The 23,546-nt window shown below is 52.8% G+C and overlaps 2 protein-coding genes across 2 annotated transcripts; both read right to left on the bottom strand.

The window, feature by feature from the left end:
* Positions 1-476: 476 nt before the first annotated feature.
* On the bottom strand, positions 477-5,473 carry LOC113998826 (dual oxidase maturation factor 1-like). The gene is made up of 6 exons (XM_027741860.2): positions 5,327-5,473; positions 4,387-4,444; positions 3,726-3,860; positions 3,369-3,582; positions 1,443-1,657; positions 477-688 (listed from the first exon to the last, which is right to left on the bottom strand). The coding sequence occupies exons 1-6, from the start codon at positions 5,471-5,473 to the stop codon at positions 477-479; spliced, it is 981 nt and encodes a 326-aa protein (XP_027597661.2).
* Positions 5,474-13,733: 8,260 nt separating this feature from the next.
* NMB (neuromedin B) lies at positions 13,734-16,687 on the bottom strand. The gene is made up of 3 exons (XM_027741820.1): positions 16,457-16,687; positions 15,776-15,978; positions 13,734-14,002 (listed from the first exon to the last, which is right to left on the bottom strand). The coding sequence occupies exons 1-3, from the start codon at positions 16,587-16,589 to the stop codon at positions 13,955-13,957; spliced, it is 384 nt and encodes a 127-aa protein (XP_027597621.1). The 5' UTR covers positions 16,590-16,687; the 3' UTR covers positions 13,734-13,954.
* Positions 16,688-23,546: the final 6,859 nt, after the last annotated feature.

Here is a 23,546-nt window from a genome sequence, read left to right as displayed (position 1 = left end):
AGTTCCACCTGTACTTCCTGACCGCTGACGGGGAGAGCATCCCTGGGCAGATGGGATTTCTTGGAGGTCTTCAGGGTGGAGGTACTGTTGCAGGGGCTCTACTTCTCCTTTGGTTCATATCAGTGAGTCTGCAGTTACTTGGTTTCTCCCCAGTTTGTTCTGGTTTGATCTCTGTACCCTGGGGAGGACTCAGGCTTTGTTGGGATGGACTAAGGGGAAGGGCAGTAGCCCAGTGCCTGGAACTGGACAGCCAAGGTTGGGGCATGGGTTCTCCTTACGACAAAATTTCTTCCAGCTGCTGCTGAGTAAAACAACAGGGGAAAAAAAAAGAAAAGGACAAACTCTTTTATTTGAGACATCTTTCCAGGTTTGGATGTTCTTATCACACGGCACTTGTCTCTTCCCACCTGGGCTCCTGCTGGATTTGGTGAATTCAGGAGCAGTGTCCTCAGGCCTTGCCCTGCCTCCCCCGTGGTTCACAGCTGGGTGGCTGTCACCTCGGAGAGCTCGGCCAGTGGGACCATCCACACGTCCTGCACGGAGCAGCTGGGCTCGGCCAGCAGGCAGGGCTTGTCCCACACCTCCTCTGCTCCCTTTTTCTTGTCCAGGTTAAAGATGAGCTTCAGCTTCTCCGGCTCCATGGAGTTCAGGATGATGACGCCCAAACCCAGCAGCAGGCACAGCAGCCCTGCCATGCACAGCACAGGGACACATTAACACCTCCTCCCAATGTGTCCCAGCTCCATCCAGATCCAGACGGAGGATGGCAACATGTGGCATCACCTGGTAGGTCTAGGGAAGGTGTTATTTCCCTTTCCACATCTGGATTCTGACATCAGACTGGGCTCTCCCGTAATAAAAGGGGGGTCAGTGAATTGGGGCAGAGAGTTAGGGCTGGAGCTGGGGAAAAGCTGGAGGAGCTGGGCTTGTTTAGCCTGAAAAAGAGGAGTGTCCAGGGGAACTTAGTTGCCATCTGTCCTTGGAGGTGTTGTAACATGGGAAATTCTGGTTTGATGAAAGGAAATAATTGCTCCCCATGAGTGGGACTGCTGTGGGGCAGGTTCTGAAAGCAGAGGGAATCTCTGTCTGTGGGGACATCCACCAACAGATTGAATAAGGCTGGTGTGGCTTTGAGGTTATCCCTGTTGTGGGAGAGGGACCCCTGAGGGTCCTTCCAGACCAGGTCTTTCCCTGACTCTACAATTCCTGACTGTCACGCTCTCCTCTGGGTGCACCTCCAACAGATAACTTCAGCCATTCATATCTCTTGACTGCTCATCTCTTTTCCCCCCAGCCTTGGAGGAAAAAAATCTTTTATGCCCTTAAAAAAAGAAAAAAGTAATTTTCCGTGACCAGACATGGAGACATAAGGGGTGAAGTCCTGTTGAAACATCACTGCAGGGATGGAGAAGAAAAGCCCCTGGAGCAAGTTGAGCACTCACCTGTCACTAATGTCAGCCAGAAGGATTCGCCATAGTCTGTTTTCAAGGAAACTGGGCCAAACTGGATGGGGCACTTGGGGGTGTTCCTCGCAGTGAAGAAGAAGAGCAGTGAGAAGAGGATCAGTGCAGCAGTGAGCAAAAGCATGTAACCACCGTGGAGCAGGATGGACATGGAGAATAGCAAGATGGAAATGAGCCACGTGCAGAAAGCCAACCTGTGAAAGGACCATAAAACCAAGTAGGAAGCATCCTGGGATGAATGTTTGGAGAATCCACTCAGGGCCTCCTCTCCACTTCCCAAGGGAGGGACACAGCATCGGGCAGCCTGCTCTAGCTGGCCTTCTTCAGCAGGTGGGCTGGACAGGCTGATCAGGGGACACCCCTTACAACCCAAACAATTCTGTAACTACATGAGTGGTGGAGTTGTGGGACAGGTCCAGCAGTGGTGGAGAGGGATCTCTACACCTGGGAACATTCAGTGTTGAACTTCGCAAAGCCCCAAGCACCTTGATATGGCTTTGACATCAGCTCTGCTCTGGGTGTGGGACTGGAGTAGAAATCTCTGGACATCCCTCAAAATTAACTTTTTTTTTCGATTCTTGTGATCATCCACAACTGGCCACCCCCAGGCAGTTCTTACCTGTTCAGAGGGACAATGGCACCAAGGGACACCTTTGTCTGGAGAACTGCACCTTAAGCCATGCCCACAGCTGATTCAGCACCTGGAGTGAACCCAGCTGCCAGCCCTGCCCTGTGTGTGAGGTTTGGGTTTAGCCCACTAGGGAACTGAGCCTAACAGCTCAGTTTTTCTTATTCCAAGAATAATAATGAAAAACAAATTTTCATCAGCATTCCTTCCTTGAAATACTCCTCCTCAATAACAGGAATGTTTGGGCAGGGATATTTATTCTTCCTGAAAATAAAACAGAAGATGTAGACGGGGACCTGGAGCCCTTCCCCATAGGGAGAATTGCAAGGCTCACTCTTTCCTCACTCTTTCCCACCACCTCTGAGGCACATGGGGGTGCTTCGAGACTCCACAATCACAAAACACACAAGGGCTCTCAGCTTTGCACCACAGGACAGCCTCTGAGCACCCTCATGATGGTCCCTCCTGCTTCCCACAGGCAGGTCTCATGCCCCCTTGGGCATGCAAGAGGAAACCCTTCACAGCTGGTCTTACTGGGGCTCCTTATCTTAGTCCTTGGGAGAGGATCCTGAACTATAAGCCTCACAGCTGCATCTGTTTTCCCTTAAATGAAGAATAATTTTTCTCTGACCATAATTTTGTACATCAGGACAGAGGACACAGAAAAGGACTCCAGAGAGATGGGTAAAAGCTGTCCCTCTGCTCTGGAGCCAGGCTGGGAGAGATGGGGGTATTCAGCTGGAGAAGACAAGGCTCCAGGGAGACCTTAGAATCCCTTCCAGTGTCTAAAGGGGCTCCAAGAGAGCTGGAGAGGGAATTTGGACAAGGGCCTGGAGGGACAGGCCAAGGGGGAATGGCTTCCCACTGTCAGAGGGCAGGGTTAGATGGGATACTGGGAGGCAATTGTTGGATGTGAGGGTGGTGAAGCCCTGGCAGAGATTGTCCAGAGAAGCTGTGGCTTTCCTGTCCATGGAAGTGTTGAAAGCCAGGTTGGATGAGGCTTGGAGCAACCTGGGATAGTGGAAGGTGTCCCTGTCCATGGCAGGAGGTGGAATGAGATGAGCTCTAAGATCCCTTCCAGCCCAACATTTCTGTGATTCTATGATTCTATTGTTCTATGATTCCATGACAGGCCAGGAAGCATGAGCATCCCCGATCCTGCAGAAAGCCAAGGCTTTGGCATGGCCTTACAGGGAAGAGGGTGGCTCCATCAGATTCCCTCTGCTCTGCCTGATTCTTTCCAGAGCAGAGACAGGGCTCACTTCTCTGTAACTCACCAGAGCGTGGCCGAGGCGTAGTGGCCGGAGATGCGGTACTGCCTGTGCACGGCGCAGGGGCTCTGCGAGGAGAACTTCTCTGCCACGTAGAGGATGGGGCTGGGCAGCCCCTTCTCCAGCCCCTCGCTGTAGCTGCGGTCATAGTTTGAACTGAAGCTCCAGGGAAAGTACTCGTTGTAGTTGATGGTCTCATTGATCTGCTTCACTGGGTTTCCTGCCAGATGAGGAAGACTAAGAAGCCTTGGAGGCAGCTCCAAGACTTGCCAGTGTGGGAGCTGCAGGGCCCACAGCCCCAGTATCTACGTGTATGGCTGCCAAACTTGCCCCCAGGCCCCTCCTGCTGTGATGTGCACTCACCCTTGAGTGTGATATTCACCCCCTCCAGGCCGATGTGCAGCCCAATGTCCACATTCACCACGGCACGGCTGAAGGACTTGTAGGAGGTGTTTGCCTGCACCCAGCCAGTCTCCCAGTCCCTGGTGAACTGTATGGCTGTGAAGAATTCAGAGTTAGTTATGGCCTGGCAGCAAGACATCTAGTGCTGGAAGCACCTGCCTGGTCACCATGGCCTGGGCATCACCTGCCTCATCCCAAGGGCAAGGACTGGGTTGTGAGCCACAAGGAGGAAAGTCCTGTATGTCCTTCCCCAGTATCAGCCCTGACTCATATTGGGTTGGTTTCTCCCCAGCCCCAGTGCAGTCCCTAACCCTTGAGACTGATGTGTCAGCACTGTTTGGGCACTGGTCCTCATCTAAGCACCTTCCAATTTGTCTGCCTGGAACTTGGTGGTGGGATTTTGCTGACTGCCCTGGATATGACCACCAGCCTTAAGAGAGGAGACTTGCACCTTCTCCCAGTTGCTGGAGCCAGGTCCCAGACACAAGATGGGTGTGGGTCTTCCCCATGAACTCATCCTACAGGCTGGACTTGGTGCTTGGCTGCTCTGTTCATGCTCCCTCACTTTTCTCCTCCATGCCTTGGGCATCCTTGATCTTCCCCCCCGAACCCCAGTACTCACTGAGGACCACTGCTCCCACGAAGAGTCCCGTCACCAGCCGCAGGAACCAGAAGAGTCGCTGCCAGGGGTGAGCAGAGCAAGAGGACAGATCTCAGCCAGATTTTGCCATGGGGACCTCAGCACCAAGCATGTCATTTAGAAACACCAGACGGTGAGGAACAGGCCCATCCCTCCCTTGGGGAGTCACACCATGTGTTTTGTAGGCAGGTGGCATGTGGGGGACATGTGGCTGGTGGCACCCACCACAACCCTGCTGTGATGGCGGGGAGGCAGCAGGGAGATCCAGACAGAGCCACGAAGGTCAAAACAGTCCTTTGGGGAAAGCTGTGACATCCCCTTTCTGGGAAGGAGCATGGAGGCACTCCCTTAAATAGTGTTGAGCTGGAATTTCCACACTTGTGGATGTGTTGGCAGCTGGCCACAGCTGGATGCAGAAGTAGTAACCGAGCATTTGTAGTGTGTCCCTTGTGGGACAGAAGCCCCTCAGCCAGTCCTGCTGCAAAGCCAAGCACACAACAAGCACGTGGCTTGCAGTGGGGTCTGTAGGCCACACAGAGCCCAGTGAGCAGTGCTGGGACATGCCCAGTGCACACCTCTTTCTTTTATTGAGATTTCAGGGAAGGTGGAGTGAGATCTTTGAGCCTCACCCTGCTTTTCCACCCCTGTGAAATCACTTGGCCTTGCTCATAGAGAAATCAAGCCAAGCTCAAATCTAGCTGCCTCAGAAATTTGGGATGGTGGAGTGATGTCTGTAGCATGGGGTCCATGCTGGGATGGGCTGGTGCTTACCCCTCTGGCTTGCTAGAAATCCCAGAGCCTTGCCCATAAACTGTGGGCATGTTTGCTCCCCAAAGCTCTTTTCAAGGCTGGGAAGGAGGAGGAATGTTGGATACATAGTTCAGAGACCAGAGGTCTGTACTTCCCCTGCTTCTCCACTTACCCCCCTGCCTCTGATTCCTGGTAGGATGATGATGAAAGTGGCCAACATGGAGAGGAAGATGGTGATGATGACAGCCCGGGCGGTGTCAAAGGGGAAACGGGCATTGGCACCGGGGTAGAAGGGGTAGGAGCCATTCCACAGCGTCATCCTCCTGCCTGGGAGGGCTGGAAATTGACACCAGAGAGACAGTGGAGCAAAAATCACCTCCACAGTTCCACCACACCCAGCCTTCTCCACAGAACCACCTCCTGCCCCCTTACCAGTGCTCTTCTTGTGCCAGGCACAGCTGTGTGTGCATCCCCAATGCCTGGGACACTGCAGCCCCACATGGGCCATACTCAGGCATCTCCCACTGGAGCCCTCCATCTCCTCGGGGTACATCCCAGAGCAAAGCTGGATTGGAGTCACCAGGGCATCTGCTGCAATCCTCAGGTTGTCCCCAGTGTGGGACAGCAAGACATGCAAACACCACTGGGCCACTCGCTCCTCTCTTCTGCCTGTTCTCCGTCCCTGCTGTCTTCCCCATGCTCCTCCCTCCCTAGTTCAGCCCTTTATCCACAGCCTGGCTCCCGTTCGCAGTTGCTGTGCTCGGGGCGCTGGTGAATCACAGCACAAACACGGGTTGCGCCTCATCGAGCTGCTCCTCGCTGAGCCCCGACGGACTTAACTCCTCACCGTCCAAGGAAACAGGAATAACGCGGAGGGGACAGAGAAACTGCCTGTCCCTGGCAGCAGGGTGCCTGTCCCAGGAGCCAGCTGGAGGGAACGGTGGGCAGAGGGATGCTGCTTGGGAAGCCAGATGTTTTTGCCACGGCACTTGACCAATTCACTTTCCCGCTAGGAAAGGGCTGCTCAGCATCCCTCGGGAATGGGGACCATCCCAGCAGTGGTTGCAGGAACACCCACACCCCTTTCCCCAAGCCGAGCCTACCTCTGCCGCGGCCGATCCCTGGGGATGGGTGCTGTGCAGAGCTCTGTTGTGCGCCAGGATATCGCCTCGGGATGCTGCCTGCCCGCCCAGTGTGGAATCACGGCTGTGTTTCTCCCAGCGTTTTTAGAGTGCCCGCCTCCAAAGGCGGCTGGATTATCCAGCCTTACCCACAGCGGATCGGCCTCCTCCGGTGCTCCTGCTGAGCCCAGGGTAGGCAAGGCTGGCAAAGTACTGGGAGAGGTTTGCCTTCTTTTCCTCGACTTTTCCTGCAGAGCAGTGAAAAGTTCAGCTGTTCCTTATGGCACAAAGACCCTGGGGCTCCCAGGCTCCTTGGGAGCCTGCTGTGAGAGAGCAGAGGGCTCAAAGCCCTCAGCTGCACTGCCCGGTGAAACATTCCAGCTGAGATCACCTGGCACAGCTTGTGGCTGCACAGCCTCCTACTTGACCCTGCTCCTGACTCCATCCACCGGGACAAGTTTCTTGGGAAGGTCCTGGTGACCTGTCAATCCCTGGGCAAGGTGACAGAATGACTGGCAAGGGGGATCATCAGAGACCCACAGGTCTAGAGGTGCTCCCAGCCTTGTTATGCAGAAGATGCTCAAGTTACTAACTTGGCCACAGTGTGGAGATTGTGGAAATTCAAGCTTTTGGGGTTTGCTCTTGTTCTGTGGCAGTTTGGTTGGCTGCAGCAGGTTGCATTGGTGCCAAGAAGGACCAGTGTGGCAGAAACACTTTCCTGATCCACGTTTGGGGACTTCTCTCCAGAACTGGCACAGTTACAGCCATCCCCTGGGTATTTCTTTCTGCATCCCTGTGGATGGGCTGGCTGGGTGCCCTGGAGAGCTGAGCTTCTGACTCCCTTTGCAGAGGAATATAAAAATGAGTTTTCACTCATGTCCAGCAGTAAATAAAGGCATTTTTGGGCAAAGACTTTGACATTTCCCCTCAAGTGCCAAACTGGTGCTACTCAGTCTGAACACTGAATCCCACCACAGAGGTGGTTTAAAAAAAGTAAAGGGTGGCAAGGGTGCCATGGCTGAGGAATGTGTGGGCAGAGATGTGCTGTGGGGCTGTCTGCTGGGAATGTGGCACCAGCTCTGACTCCGAGAGCCTCTGCAGAGCAGAAGGAGACGTGGACTTCACCACAAAAAATGCGGATCCTCGGGGGTGTTCTCACAAACACACAGGCTTTGGACTGCTTGGAAAGGTGGAAATATCTCTCCCTCCAGCATGGGAGAGGGATAACTGAGGCAGTGACTGGTAATTAGCAGGCTGAGATTAATCTAGATGTGGAAGATGCAACCACGTGAGGTGGTATGTGGGATGAGTGCTTAGATGATCCATCCCTCACTGAACTCCCTGGAGGTGGAAGAGGCAGCAGTGGGATGACCCCTGCACTGGCTTTGTTAAACCAATGTGTGGAGTTTGCCTGGGGAAAAGATCGAGGTGCAGTGGGTTTTGGGCTGTTCAGATGAGCATCACAAATGTCTTTTGGGGAGATGCCCTCTTGCCAAAGATGAAAGGGAGGGGGAGGGAGTTCCCTTCCTTCTCCAAAGGAGGTGCCCAGCAACACAGGGTTTGTGTGCAAGGACACTGGGAAACTCACAGGGCTGCTCTGGTTCCCTCATCTGTCCCCAGCAGTGATGGAAGTGGGGTGGGATGGTGGCACCCCTTCCCTGGGGGGCTGATGGGGCCATGGGCTGGCAAATGTGGAAAAGTTGCTGGATTTACCCCTCACCCATCTGCATCTAAGAGAAGCTCCTACAGAAAGCTTGAGGCCATTATTATAACTGGGGTTTGGGGGGTTTCCCCCTTTTTTAAAATCTTCTGGGTATTTCTGCAGGTGGTAAAGCTTCATCCCAGTTTCCAGGGAACAGGTCTGGGTGCTGCTCACCAGCAGCTCACAGCCTCCTGCCCAGGGCGGTACTCCCACCTCAGCACCCTGCCCTCTTCCCTGGGCAGCCTCTGCTTCACACCCTTGGGAGTGATGGATCCCCTGATTAGGGATGAGTCACCTGATCCAGGTCACCTGCGGGAGGTGGGGGCGAGGGGAGCAGCACCCAGCACCTCTTGCACAAGCAGCCGAAAAGTGTTGGATCAGCCACCTCTGTCAGTGCTGGGAATTGAGGTGGGGAAGGCGTGGGGACATGCCTGGGCAGGGAGGTGATTTTTGGATTTGAGCAGGAAGATTTCTGCCTGACCCATTGGAGCCAGTGGGACAGATGTGGTGCTTGTGCCCAGGTCACCCTGCCCCACTGGCTGTCCCCATCACCCCTCTGTCCTGTTCCCTGACATGGGGAATGCTGCAGCAGGAGTTGAGCTGGGGCTTTGTTGTGATGGAACTCACCATGTGTCCCATCCTGATGCTTGAATCCTTGCCCAGGAATCTTTGCCAAAGCTGAATGATTCATGACGGAGCAGCTTGAAAGGAAGAACAGGAGGAAGGATGGAGTGACCCTCTCTGATTAGTTCCACCTTGGTGAGCAGAGAGGTTTATGGTGCTGTGGCTGTGCTGGTTTGGCTATGGATATGTTGGCAAGAAGGATCTGTTTTTCCAGCTCTGTAAGTTAGTTAAACATTTTGAGCAAAAAGGAGGATGTTGCTGCCCACTACACTGACCAATAGGTTTCGTATCTTATGATGGAGACAAGTCAGGGTCAACTGAAAGGGCTGCCAGGAGATGGAGGCAGAGCTCTGCAGGAGCCACATGTCATCCCAGTGGGAACTGAAACAGGAGGGGTTTCAGCTACACTTTGAGGAAATACTTGTCTAGAAATTGTGTTGAGTGTTCAGCCCACTGCCCTTTCCAAGAGCCATCAAGCAAGAGAGGAACAAGTCTCTGGACACGGCCTGGACCTTCTGAAGCATGATCCAGGAAGATCATCTTGCGTGGGGGCTGCTTGATAGTCTCTGTTCCCAGGCCCAAAAGGACTTTCAGCTCCTGCCAGGGCTGTTGTGGGTTTCCATGTGCTGTCAGAGACCCAGGGGACAGAAACCCAGCTGTCCCATTGCCTTCCCAAATATCTCTATCCTGCCCTGAGACTCCATGTCTGATCCTATGGGCTCTAAGACCTGTGCCTGCGTGGGAAAGGGGACAGCCCGACATGGGAATGGGGCTGTTCCCTCTTCCTTCCCTTGGCCCTTGCTGGGATTGCCCAGCTTGGATGAGGGGCTGCAGGTCCAGCCCCTCTCTCCTGTCCACAGACCCGAAGTGTCCCTTCCATGCTGCCCTAATCCCAACTCTGCAACAGCTGCAGGAGCAGAAGGACATGGGGAAGGAGCATGGGAGAGTCTAAGCAGGTACTCTGATGCCCTGGGAGAATGGAGGAGAAGGAGAAGACATCACCTCCCATCTTGCACCTGTGTTACGGATGTTGCCTCCCCACTAAAGAGCCAATGGGTTTGCCACCTCCCAAACTGCCTCTCCAGCCTCATCCTTGAAGGCCTCCCTCACCTGACAGAGCTCTTCTGCCCCAGCATGAGTGTCAGGAAGTGTATTAGCCTTTGGGATGCAACTCAGTAGGGATTTTACTGTCCCAGCCTGGGGAACCCTGTCTCCACAGATAACAGCCATTCCTGCCAGTTTGATGCAACTATCAGCAAGTTGAACTTCTCTGGGCTTTGCTGGGGCTTGCTAATGATGCACTGGGTGGTAATTAGCACTTTCATCCCTGGCTGCAGCTTAGAGAGCAGCTTTCTCCTTAATCCCTGGCATCAGAGGTCTAATTAACATGAAATACATTTTTCCATGGAACTCCTGTGTCTCATGTCTCCCTGACAGCCTTGGAATCCCTCCACTTGAATTTGGACCACGTCCTGCAAGGTTTGAGCTTGCAGATCATGGATCAGGAGGGTGAACATTGTGGTGGAAGATATCCAAGGCAGATCTGAGGTTGGCCAAGTCTCCCGTGCACGTTCTCTGACAGCTCTGGGTGCCACAAGGGCTTGTGGGCTGGTGTTCAGACCTGTCCCCATGCAGTGATTTTGTCCCACAAAGCATCACCTTGGGGTGGTGTCTTGCAGTTGGTGACAGTCCTGCTGTGAGTGAGGTTGAACTAGAGACCTTCAGAGGTCACCCACTAGTATTTATACAAAGCTTGTGGCCCTGTTCCTCCCACCATAGTCACACAGACCACACAGCAGAACTGGTTCCCTAAAACCTTCCAGAGCACGTGTTTCCCTTCCTTCCAGGGAAGGGACACACGGCAGGGAGCTGGGAAGCTGGCCTTTCATGAAAAAGGACAAGATCTTTGAGGTCTATGGCCACCATCCAAACATTCCCAGGCAAAAGGAACGGAGTCCCCCTTGTCCCAATTCCCAGCTAAGCATTCTCACAAGTCCTCCTGCCCTGCTGGAGCTCTTGTATCCCTTTCCATGGCACTTGCATCCACCAGCAGCACGGCTGCCCCCCCACACCAGCAGCACAGTCAGGTTGGAGCTGCTTCCTGAGGACATGCTGGAGGCCGGTGGTTCCCTTATCAGTGCCACCACCCTGCACCAGTTTGTGTCGGTTCTAATTTGAAAGCACCTTGAACAGGTACAGATTTCCTCCTGGAGGCAAAGGTCTTCTGAGGCACATCAGAGGATGGAGGATGTCAATGCTGTGGGAAGGGTGAGAGCTGGAAATTAAAAGAAAGGAGTGTCCTAAGTTGACTCTTTTTATATCCTGCCTGGAGTAGGAAGCGGTCTTACTGTATCCACCTCTGCCTACTCCTTCAGGAAGGAGACTTGCCTGAATTACTGCTTGGATTGGCTTCCCCCACTGGGAAAACACCTCAGTGTGGTGGTACTGACCTACACACATTTTATAAAATCCATCAATTCCACGGCAGTTCTGCAGCTCTACAATTCTTGGCAGAGTCTTAGCGTTGTACAAGGGGTCCAAAGGTTGCCTGGTGGACATGGTAGGAGCTGGTTTATGGCCCCTTCCTCTGCAGCACAGCAAGAACATGCACTCCATGAGCTGTTAAGGCTGCAAAGCAATTTCCCAGTGCTAGGTTTATCCCACTGATGATATTTTATACCCCACAAGCATAAGGAACCAATTAATATATGAATGCCTTATTCCTATTATAGCCCTTGGCTGTCAAAAATGTATCATAACAAATAGAAAATGGCAGTGAGATTGTGTTGGACCTCCTCTGGCTGCACTCCATCGTCCTGATGATTTTGGGAGTTCCATGTGGAGGGTCCTGTGACAGGAGGGTGCTCATCCAACCCCACAGCTGGTTTTGTCTATGCTGCACTAGAACTGTTTCCATCCCATAAAAAAGTCTTTGTGGGTGTGTAGCTGAAATGATCCATGTCTCCAGCCCAAAGTAGCAGCACTTGGTGCACAGACACTGTAAGAACCTCTCCTTCTGAGTAGGGTCATATAGAGGACTTTGGGTCAGGCACAGTAAACCTGAGGCAGCAATGACACCAAGTGGTGGCAGTGGACTTTCACTGACATCCCTCTGAGCCAGCTCCTACTCTGAGTCAGTCCCACAACTAAAGAGAGACAAATGTCAGTGGTGAAGGTGACTTGTCTCCATTTGTCTCATTTCATGTCCTTTTCCCATCCCTGGGGTCACGCCATAGCCTCAGGTTGTGGGGGAAACCCAGGAACAGTGACAGTCTCAGCTATCCATGAGCCGTCAGGGCACCTCAGGGAGGTCATCCCAGTGACATTACCTGAGTGGCTTCATTGCATCTCTGCTTGTGGTGTGCAGAAGCAGCAGATGCTGCCGTGAGCAAGGGCTTGAGCACAGGCAGCAGCGTGGAGGGTCATCCTTGAACCCTTGAGCAGCAAGGTCATGAGGAGGTGGCTTCCCCAGGTGTGAAAATGCTTGGGGGGGTTGTTTGTTTCCAAAACCTGAATCAGTACTCAAATACTTATGTTATACAAATTGACAATAAATTAATTTATATTCCACCAGTTGAGTCTGTTTTCCCCATGACAGCGATCACCAAGTGACCTCCCCCCTCTTTATCTCAATCCACAGCAGTGGGGGGGAGAGAAGACAGACAGACAGGACAGGTTCTGCCTGGGTGGGTGGGAGAACAAGGATCTCACCTGGTTGCCTCATGGTCAGGAACCTGCTCACCTTTCTGTGAGCTTGCCTGGATGGTCCCATGACACAACATCAGGTCAGGAACTGCATTAGGCTGTCAGTGCCTCAAGCTGCCAGCTGAGGGGCATCTGGTCTCTTCCAGTGTCAAACACGATCCACAATGTCATTATTTTTCTTGCTTATAATTAATTTTAAGCCAAGGCTTTGGTCCAGCTAATGAAAGGTGAGCTGGGGGTCACCTACATCCCAGCACACAGCAGCCAGTCTGGGCGAAAAAGTACAGATTGGAGGAAAGATTCCTGTATGGATGGCTGCAGGACAGTGGGAAACACCTTGAGCAAAGCTGGTGGGTAGGAGACCATGAAGGACACAGGAAGGGAATAGCTACAGGTGGTGCTACAGGTGGGGTGTTCACCAGCAGGTTGGAGAACTTGGGAGGTTCTAAGTGACAGCAACGTGATGCTCTTCCCCAGGGCTACAGCCAAACAAAGGCTCCAGTGAGGCAGAGGAGGCTTTGAAAGACCTGAACTATCCTTGAAGGGATAGGGAGCAAGGTGGGAAGGTTTCCTACCATGGCTTTCATCTCTCTACTAGTTATTAGCATGTTCAGATGCTGGATTACCCCTTGGCTTGGTGTGACATGGCTCTGGGCTCCTGTTGCTCTTGGGAGAAGGGCTCTCCTCCCTGTGGAATCAAAGGATCAGGCTGAATTTAGTATTAGAAGTGTGGGAAGCAGGGTGTGAAAGTTTATGGTTTCACTTAGGGCATCACTCTGGGGAATCTGCTGCCAGGTTTAGCTCTTCCTGGGGACATGTCCAAGGCTGTGGAGATGCTCCAAGGGCTGGAGCACCTCTCCTATGAGGAAAGGCTGAGACAGTTGCAACTGAAGAAGAGAAGGCTCCAGGGAGACCTTAGAGCCCTTCCAGTGCCTAAAGGGGCTCCGAGAGAGCTGGAGAGGGAATTTGGACAAGGGATGGAAGGACAGGAAACTGGGGAACGGCTTCCCACTGACACAGGGCAGGGTTAGATGGGATATTGGGGAGAAATTCTTTCCTGTGAGGGTGGTGAGGCCCTGGAACAGGTTGTCCAGAGAAGCTGTGGCTGCTCCATCCCTGGAAGTGTTCCTGTCTATGGCAGAGGATGCAACAAGATGGGCTTTAAGGTCCCTTCCAACCCAAAAGCATTTATGATTCCAGGACTGGGTTCCATTTCAGTGGCTGGGGGACATTAGGTGCATCTATGAGCAGCACTTTTAGGTGGTGCAGAACCAGAACCTGCTCCTGGGACTGTGTTCCATCACCTATTTCAGGCAGCCCTGGCTGTTGAGAGCCAGGAGCTTCCCTCCAACTCCCACCAAGGTGCTCCCAAGTCCCCACTGTCCCTGCACAAGCCCTGGGGTCCCCCCTCCCACCCCAAAGAGGAGTCTGTGCAAAGAGCCAGCTTTATTCACAGGGGCACATCAGACATCAAGAACACACAAAACATACACAGAGAGGCTCCACTTTTCATACACACAATCACTATTAACAATATTACAGAAGGAATAAATAAAATGTTGCTATAGAAACCCACAAGGACGATGCTCTCCTCAGTTCACCACGCATAGCTGACCTTGCAGACCTCATCCTCCCCAGCTGCACCTCTTCAGTTTGAAAAGTACTTCTCCAGCACCTTTGTTAAAAGCCCAGTCTCCTACAAAACAAGGCAAAATGGTGAGACACCAGGTTCTGTGTCCCACTGAGATCACCTGCTGAGTGCCACAGGGCAGCAGACAGGACAAATGTCCCATGCTGGAGTGTGATGGCACTTCCAGGGCTGGCTTGGGACAGCCCACGAGAAGGCTCCTGCCTCCCACCTGTGCTCCAAGGGCTGGAACACAGCTGTCAGACATCAGAGGGAAACTTCACCAACACAGTGACAGCATGACTGGGAATGAGCACTGGCAGGGCTAGTAGGGCATCAACACCCAGCTGGCACCTAAGACACAGCCCCAGCGCTCGGGGCAGCCTTTGCCCAGGCACATCTGCAATGTGAGCAGTGACTGTGTGATTTACCCACACGGGGAGAGCCACAGGGTTCACTTTTACAAAACTCACACCACATGCTCACCTCAACGAGGCAGGGCAGCACTTCCACCAGCTCTCCCATCCTCTCAGCAAGTGCCCTCCTGCTCAAAGGCTCCCCAGGGAGGATGGAAAAGGGTTCAGGACCTCCCCAGCCCTCTCCTTCCTTTCAGCTGCATCCGAGAAGCAAGCCCTGCAGCAGCACAGCGTCTTACAGGGAGTGGGGTGGGCTGGTGCCTTCAGCCATGCCCAGCTGTACCTTCACCTCTATCCCAATGGGACCAGCTCCCTAGGGAAGCCCCAGTTTGCCTTAATCTGCTGAAAGTAAGTCAAGAAGGTGCTTGAACAATCAGTGGCGCTCAGGCTCACAGCCCTGCAACTCTGCTCCATTTGTGCCTTCCCAAAAAAAGCAAAGAGGAGCAAGCCCTGCCTATCCCTGGATAGCAGGAGTAGCTTTACCTGCGTGCAGTGTTAGTGGATAGCTCCTCAAGCTCCTGGCTCAGTGGGACAGCACAAGTGGGACACATCTAAGAAGATTTCATCCCTTTTAGGCTCTTGGTTGCTTCCTGCACTGGTTGGAAAGGGTGAGACACGAGGGAATCATGCAGGAGGCAACAGACCAGCAGAGCCACATGGACTGAGTAACTCCATCTGTGGACTGAGCAGTTCCACCTCCACATCCTGCTTGAGGATCTGTGTCTGTGCATTGCTCCCAGGGGTAAGTTTTCTACTAGGAGCTGGGTGAGCTCCAAGGTAAAAGACACACTATGGAGCCTGAGGATCTGCTGATACACAGCGGGATTACTGGAGCTCCTGCCCACTCTCTGCTCCCCAAAATCTGCTCTGCAGCAGCACACACCTCCCCTCTGCAAGGCTTTGTGCCCCTCAGTAACGAGGGACCCCAACCACAGCGACAGAGCCAAGATGGGGGCAGAGGAAGCCCAAAGCTCTTTGCTTGACACATGCCTTTCCCTTCCCATACCATGTCCCTCTTGATCTCTCTCTGCAGAAATAAGAAGGGGAAAAGGATTTCCCTGTCCCTTCTTCACGGCAGCAATAGCGGCCACCATTCTCTTTTGCATCTGGGTGAGGAAGACCCAGGTGCCTGTTAACAGCCCCTGCGCTGGAGATCACCACTGCCACAGCTCCATCGCAGCATTCCTTGTTCATCCTCACACCCTTCCCAAGCACCCGGGACTTTTGTCACTGCCCAGCTAGACATGGCCCTCGGGACACCTCTCTGCCCTCTTCTGGCTGGTCTTAAGGAGTGGTTTAAGGGGAATTAAGAGAAGCGGAAAGAGGAGAGATGCATCTCTAGCAGCTGTGCAGAGGCTCCCACCTCCAGCATGGCTCCACCACCTCCCAGCTCTGAGCGTCTCCCTCCACCTTAGTCAATATTCACCTGGTCAGTGAGGTCATATTTCCCTTGGTTCTCATCCAACAGTCTTTCCTGCAAGAGGATTTTCAGGAGCTCCCGGGTCAGCAGTTCCATCATGTCCTCCAGCAAGGCTCGGAGGGAGGGACCGAAGACCATCGGCATTGCAGGCTCCTCCGGCGACTCCAGGTGCGGGGACCCCGTGACGCTCTTCTTCCCCATGAAGTGACCTGCAACACCACGCCCCGTGTGTCCGCGGGGACCCAGGGCTCCGGCTCAGCCGGCATCGAGTGACCTAGTGCCCAAATCAACTGAGTAAAGGGAAATCCAGAAATCCCAGGTCCTCATTCCACGGGACTTCTGGGGATTTTGGGGAAACTTTCTGCCGACAGGATTTCCGGGGTTACAGACACGTCCGGGGATGCCGGACCGGGGAGTTGCCTGGGGCGTTGGATCTGCTAACCCGGGGATGCTAGACCTGCCACACAGGGATGCCGGACTTGTCTCGCGGGAATGCGGGTGCAGGTGGCCTCACCCCTGCCGTGGCCTCCCCCTGCCCACCACAGTCCTGCCAGGATCCCCCTCCGCCCGTGGGGCACGGGGGGGAGCAGGGGGCTCCGCACAGGCAGGGACAGGGCGCTCGGGGAGGCAGGAGGTCGCTGTGCCCCGCACATCCCGCTTGTCCCTGCGACCCACCCCGTCCGATACCTGTGGCCCAGAGGTTGCCGCGGGGGTTGACCTTGATCTTGGCGGCCTGGCTGCGGTGCTCGGCGAAGTCGAGATGCACGGCGGGTCCCAGCGCGGCTCCGCAGAGCAGCAGCAGGAGGCAGCGCAGCGCCATCGCCGCCCGCGGGACCCACGCCCGCTCCGCCGCCTCCCGCTTATAGACCGGAGAGGAAGGGCTCGGCACGCCCTGACCGCTCCCCCGCCCCCAGCCCCGCCCCCAGCGCTGACAGACCCGGGAACCACAGCCCACGGGGTCCTGAACCCTCTGCGTGTCCCCATCCTGTGTCATTCCACAGCCCTGACGGGGCGGGACACGGTGACAGACCCACCGCTGAGGGGACAGACTCACCGCCGAGGTGGACAGTGATACACCCATCACTGCACCACCCATCAGTACACCTACCCACATGCCCAGATCTCTCCATCATGTCCCGTCCATGCTTCCACCTCCTCATGCTGCCTTTTTGCACTGGAGCTCAGCCATGAGCTTCATTCCCAGTTTAGCCAAACCCATCTCCCACTACATCTGCTTGTGCACCTGATTATTGGGATGGACTTGGAGGATCCTGTCCTTCAGGACCTTGCTTGGGTGATAGGTCTGGTTCTGCCCCTCAGGCATCTCTGAGCACCTCTTAAGGACCTCCCAGCTCTGCCAAGCTCCTTTACTTTCCCGAGAAGCCTCCTACAGGTTCCCACTGACAGCTCTCTGTAGAGGGTGAGGACCAGAGCCTGTGTATCACTTCTCAACTTTTCCACTCCCTCTGGGATTTTGCAGACCACTATTTCTTGATCACCACACCCAAACCTTCCATGGATTATCACATCCTCCATCAGCTCTTCCTTTTCCGTTAATGGGATGGAGCTGTGCCCAGCATGTACTGCCATTCAGGAAAACAGGGCTGGAGGTGACACGTCCCCCTTCAGCAGCAGTGGGTCAGAGCCCGAACTGCAAACACAGCTCTAAACTTACAGGGAGAAAAAAATCATAAAGTGCTCCTGTGTTAGTGAGTGAGTTAGTTAGTGTTAGTTAGTGAGTGCTCACAGTGAGTGTATGTCCCCTTGGGTGGCCAGCCTGTGCTCTCTCCTGCCCAGGATCTGTACCACAGTGATGGGCAGGGCCTTTTTCTTCTCCATCACCCATCAGGGAGGTGGCTGCCTCTGCCAGCCTTGTGTCCAGCTGTGCTGGATGTCTTGGGCTGCCATGGGGGATCTCACTCCGCTTCCTCACCATGTGTTCAGCAGCAGTATGGCTGAGCAGGCGGTACTGGGGTTGCTCTTTGAGGAGGTGGCCCCTTTGGGGGCCATGGGGTGCATGAATATGATGGTCACCACAGATGTGGCACTTGCGGCACCACAGCTCTGACCCTGACGTTCACATCGTGGCAGTGTCACCTCCTCCATCAAGTCAATGGAGAGAGGAGCCCAGTCCTGGTGGCTGGAACGACCACTTGGGCTCTGGTGTCCCCAGCCAGCCCCCACATGCCGGTGCTCCAGCTGGACAGACAGACAGAGACACCCCCAGCCCTTCTTCATTTCCTCTCACAGCCTGTGTCCCTCCCCCCATGTCCTGCACTGTCACTGCCCTGACAAAACACAGCTTGAAACGGACCGACATTATCCGAAGCCTTTTCTTCAAAACAGTTTTAAATTCACTCATGGTGAATTAAATTCACTCCAAATTTGGAGTGTCTGGAGAAGGCCTGGGATGTAGGAAGGCAGGAGGAGAAGGATGTGAGGTCCAGAGAAGGTGCTGCATTTGAAGGAAGAGCTTGGTGCTGCCCAGCTGAGTCTGGTTTCCCCTCACGCTGGGCAAGGGGTGTTTTTTGAGAAGCTGAGCAGCATTCCTCCACTGCAGGGAAGAGCAAGATGAAGGGTTACCTGTAGGATTATGAAGGATGAAGCCAGGGATAAAGTGATCCCAATTACAGAGGGCAGAGGAAAGAGCCCCAGGCAATTACGGCACCAACTGAAGCATGACGGGGTTAAGTCCTGTTCCTTCAGGGAAGCACAGGCAGCCTCCTGGGAACATGGGATGAGCAGGGGGAAGCAGCACAGTGTTTCTAACATAGTGAAGGCTTTTGCATTGTTCTAACTAAATACATAACAAGTGGACACACATCTTCCTCCTTTTTCAGCTGGTGGCTGCAGGTGTTACCTCAGCCGAAGCGGGAGCAGAGGAACAAGTATTTTGATTCCAGTGGCACTGCAGGCACGGGAAAGGCTGGGAAAAGGAAATCAGGGAGTTCCTGCCCTGTTGCAGTGTCATTATAAACCCTCAGAAACTGAGGGGACACTGGATTAATTGCTGAGTACTGAGGCTTGACCAGATGGAGTGTGTGTGTAAGATGGGAGCCCATAACTCTGATTTCAAGCCTGGGAAGAGCAATGGAATTGCTGCTCAGGGACTTGGTGGAGGCAGGAAGAGGGAGCACGACTCAGGGAAGCCAGTGGGGTTTTTATGGAAAACAACTGGTGAAAGGGCCCTGAGCTCAGCGCTCGCTAAGCAGCAGCAGCAGCAGTGCTGGGATCCAGGCAGGGCTCCGAGAACAGCAATTCCATCTTCCCCAGCACTTTGGTAAATACCAGCCCCAGACCATAACAGAGAGACCAGGTTTACTCTGGATTTTTCCAGTCTTCACAAAAAAGTGATGTTGCACTTAATTTTGGAAAAATAACTGGTACCCTTGGGAAAGGCATCAGGGCTCAGCCCCTGGTCACCAGCCTGGCAGGGTTTGGGGTAGATTTGCTGCCTCTGCCTTCAGCCTGCTTTGGTGCCCAGAGTGAATTCCTCACCTGGAGCCTGCTGGAACCTCCAGCATTCCAGGCAGGAATTGTCACTGCAGTGCTCCTCCACTACTTCCTCTCTCCAGCCCAACAGCTACCAGCCTCCAAGGGAATCTTCCCAGCTTATATGTAAAAAAACACAATAGAAATTCTGTTTTATAAATCTGTTTTTCTGACAGAAGTCAGCATGGCTTCCACAGGTGGTGCAGGAGATGGGGCTGTTGGCCACCAGCTTCCTGCAAGGAGCCAGGGAGGACAGAGATGACTCTTTGAAAAATGCCAGGCTGCTGATGGTTATTCCTCGAGGCAGAGGAGGGGGCTGAACAGAGCTAACCCTCCCCTCTCCCATGGGACTTACCCTCTGGGGCTGCATGAGAGCAGCTCTGCACAGACCCACACCCTCCAGGAACGGGCCCTTCTCACCCAAAACACCTCAGCTTCCCCCGGTGCCTCCAGCTGGAGGCAGCAGGGGTTGTTTTGCTTTGTTTTCCCCCAGTAATTCTCACACACCATTTACTCTCCTGATCACTGCTGACCACAGATCTGACATTTTCACAGCAAAATTTGTTACAACCCTGACGTTCCAGATGGTAACACTTAACTCGGAACCCGTTGTTTTATAAATGGAGTTAAAATTGTTTTTTCCCCCTGTGCACCATTTTATATTTATGTACATTTGAATTCCATCTTTTTTATTACCCAGGTTCTTCCCTCTTGCCTCCAGCCTTTTGTTCTTTACCTTTTAGCAAATGATTTTCCCCCATAAGCATCTTAGCACCTCTTCCAAGGCCGCTTTCTTTCTTCAGGAGCCTTTGCTGAGGGACCTTGCCAAATACCTTTGGGAAATCCCAGTGGGCTCCCCTTGCCCATACACCTCCAAACTCCTTCAACAAGCTCCAAGTCTACTTTTGGAGTGCCTTATTCCTTATCACCTGGGGTGTCCTATTCCTTATCAAACTCTTATCTGCTGTATGAGCAGTAACAGACCTGTGAAACGGGCACGATTAGCAAATTCTCCAAATGTACTGAAAAATTAAGTAGGATTTCACCAGGCAAAGGAGACTGCAACTATGCAATATAAATGGATTTAAAAACTGCACAGCCAAGAGGTCCTTGTCAACAACAAATGTAACAGACCAACCTGGAAATACCCTGGTTCAAGGAGTTTAAAGCAAGGTCCATTTTGTTCCTTCTCTTTTGAATTATGCTTTGCATCCAGGTCTGGAGTCCTCAGCACAGGGCAGACAGGAACCTGTTGGAGCAAGTCCAGATACAGCCACAGAGATGCTCTGAGGGCTGAAGCCTCTCTGCTCTGGAGACAGACTGGGAGAGATGGGGGTGTTCAGCTGGAGAAGACAAGGCTCCAGGGAGACCTTAGAGCCCCTTCCAGTACCTAAAGGGGCTCCAAGAGTGCTGGAGAGAGAATTTGGACAACGGATGGAGGGACAAGACAAGGGGGAGTGGCTTCCCATTGCCACAGGGCAAGGTTAGATGGGATATTGGGAGGGAATTGTTGGGTGTGAGGGTGGTGAGGCCCTGGCACAGGTTGTCCAGAGAAGCTGTGGCTTCTCTGTCCCTGGAAGTGTTGAAGGCCAGGTTGGATGAGGCTTGGAGCAACCTGGGATAGTGGAAGGTTTCCCTGCCCATGGCAGAGGGTGGAATGAGACAGGCTTTAAGGTCCCTTCTAACCCAAACCATTGTGCAATTCTGTGCTTTGGTACCTTGGCATTGACTCTGCATCCCCCAGAGAGGTGAGCAGGCGGCCTGGAACAGACTCTGAGCTGTGGAGCTCCAGAACTCAGTGCAGGCTTCCCATGCCCTGCAAATACCCACCTGGGCAGGCAAATGTGTGCTCAAAACCGATGGCTCTAATAAAAAACAAATACAAAGGGCAAAGGCCTCAAATCCCCCTATTTATCTCCTTCACAGAGCTCCTGGTGCCAATAAAACTCTTAGCAGCAGTTAAGTTGTTTCAGCCTCTTCACCACTTTTCCAAAGCCAGGTCCTGCCACATGCCTGAGGGTCTATTTTGATGCATTTTCCTCTTGTTTACAGAGATTAAATCCCTCTGTTACATCCATTCGTCCACAGGCAATAGCTGTTGTTTATAAAAGATAAAATTTGAAATCTCACACATCTTGTTTTCAACTCATTTTCAATTTTCATTTAAGCTGTAAATGAGTTGTGGTTTTCCCTGAGGTTTCCCACTCACTCCACGCCTTCAGGACATATTACAAATAACTGCTCTGCAAGAAGACTCAGAGAAGAAAATCGTGTTTTCTTGCAGGCAAATCCAGGTCCAGCTCAGAAGTGATCCAGTCAGAACTGCACGGCAGAAATCTGACATCCCAGTTTGAGTGAACTAAGGTTCAGAGAAGTTAATTTTCTCCATATTATCTTTACTTCAGTCTCTCAGCTCGGTTTCTACAGGGGAAGGACAGGTTGGAAAAGGTGATACCAAGATGTTCATCAGAGAGAGCTGCAGGAAGGGTTTTTGAATTATTAAACAAAAGGAACAAAAATAGCCAAAAGATGAGGAGCTGGGCAGAGGGATCAAGAGACTGAGAGTGTGTCTGCTCCTGGATCACAGATGTCCTGGATACAGAGGGTGGGTTTCTAGTCCATCCCTATTTAGACTGTTCTCTGTGAAGATGTTGAATCCCCCCAAGGTTTAGGGAGCCCTGTGAGATCAGGCATTCAGAGGACATGCTAGAACTGAACACGTGTAGGAATTTCCCCATGAACAGGAACAGATTTAACACACAATGTGCTCAACCAGCAAGAACCAGCATGCAGGCAGGTCCTGCTCCACAGGGAAACAGGACTATGTGTGATGGAGCTGGTGGTTTTTTACAGCAACTGAGGGATAAACAGGGATAAGCAAACAGTTGCTACTGGGCAGACTATGAACAGCACAGGCACCCAATTATGGTGAAATAGATCCAACAAGACAGATTTCTCAGGAAAGCCACTGTGCCCCTTCTGAATCCAACATGCTCAGGCTGGTGGATTTACCCCTGACAGGTGAGATGACAAGGGAGGGAGAAGGTAAAAGGGGCGGGGAGCTGTTGAATTGGCTCAAAAGGCAGTGTGGGTGCTGCTTCTCTCCTTCCAGCAATGAGACTGTGGGGCTCAGTCACCCATCACACATCAACCACCCTGAGCTGCTGACATTGCTGAACGGCCAAAGCTGGGCCTCTCTGGCATCACTCTGGCACTCCTTGCTGCTGGAGGATGAAAACAGGACACTCCTCATCTGATTCAGGCACTGAGTCACTGACACCATGTGGGGCTGCTGCAGGGCCATAGAAACAGCTGCTCTGCATTCCCCCTGCTCTGGCACAGGAGGGTCCCCAAGGGATGTGCTCTGCCTAAGCCACCTTTCCTCTCCTCTTCTCCTTTTCCTCCTTCTCTCCTTCTCCTGGTCAACTCTTGGCATGTTTTGCAAGCTGCACGCTTGGTTTGCACTGTGCATTTCTCCAGCAGAAAATGGTGTTCAAACCATGCATGGACAAGGTTTCACCTTGGAGATTCTCCTCAGAAAAAATATAGCTGACCTGTTCTGATTTTGAGGGCAGGGAATTCACCATGAGATTATTCAGTCTCTGATGATTTACAAATCTGAGCCCTGTAAATTTCTGCTAAGCAACGTGCAGAGACAGATCTGGATGAACCACCTCATGCTTGTTGCTGTTTAACCAACAACTGCGAGTTCAAGCATCGTAAATATACAAAACCAGCCTCCATCTCCTGGAGCTTCAGCTTGCAGCACATAACCCCTCACAGCTCACCTCCCAGCCACCATGCTCTTGCTTCTGCATTTAGCTTTGATATGAAAAAAAAAAATCACCCAACAGAATTCCAGCAATGATCAGGCACAGCCCAGCGTGGCTTTGCTCCATGAAACAGCTCCTGCTCGTGAAGGAATCCATACCCTGAACTGCGGATGTGACCAAATAGTAATTAAACACTGGAATTGCTACCAGAAAACCTGCCCTGTTTGGCTGTAACCACAACAGAGACAGGAGCAATCTCAGCCCTGGCAAATTTTGTCTTCATTACTCTTCTCCTTTATAAACCAGACCTTTCAACACCCATGTAGTTTACAAGCAAATCCCATTCCTGTGGTGACACAAAGATCTCTGTCCATTTCTAAAGCCTCCAGTGTCACAGGCTTTGCTGAAACTGCCCAAAGAGCTTCACCTTTACAAAAAAAATAGAATAATACTGAAACAGAACACAAAGACACATCAAGTTTTAGCAGCAAATGCCCTGGCTCTGCGGGAAC

Source organism: Pipra filicauda, unplaced genomic scaffold, assembly GCF_003945595.2.
Source record: "Pipra filicauda isolate LSUMZ 115617 unplaced genomic scaffold, ASM394559v2 scaffold7_size6619720_pilon, whole genome shotgun sequence".
Taxonomy (NCBI): Eukaryota; Metazoa; Chordata; class Aves; order Passeriformes; family Pipridae; genus Pipra; species Pipra filicauda.
Note: the sequence above shows the minus strand (reverse complement) of the source record. Positions and strands in the feature narration are given on the sequence as shown.

Excerpts from the sequence above, each read along its gene's own strand:
- LOC113998826 (XM_027741860.2), bottom strand. The coding sequence starts at position 5,473 with ATGACGCTGTGGAATGGCTCCTACCCCTTCTACCCCGGTGCCAATGCC. Across the intron at positions 4,445-5,326 it reads CAGGAATCAGAGGCAGGGGG|CGACTCTTCTGGTTCCTGCG; the intron begins GTAAGTGGAGAA and ends CACCCCTGGCAG. Across the intron at positions 689-1,442 it reads CTGGCTGACATTAGTGACAG|GGCTGCTGTGCCTGCTGCTG; the intron begins GTGAGTGCTCAA and ends TGTGCATGGCAG.
- NMB (XM_027741820.1), bottom strand. The coding sequence starts at position 16,589 with ATGGCGCTGCGCTGCCTCCTGCTGCTGCTCTGCGGAGCCGCGCTGGGA. Across the intron at positions 15,979-16,456 it reads CGGCAACCTCTGGGCCACAG|GTCACTTCATGGGGAAGAAG; the intron begins GTATCGGACGGG and ends GTGGTGTTGCAG. Across the intron at positions 14,003-15,775 it reads AATATGACCTCACTGACCAG|GAGACTGGGCTTTTAACAAA; the intron begins GTGAATATTGAC and ends CTTGTTTTGTAG.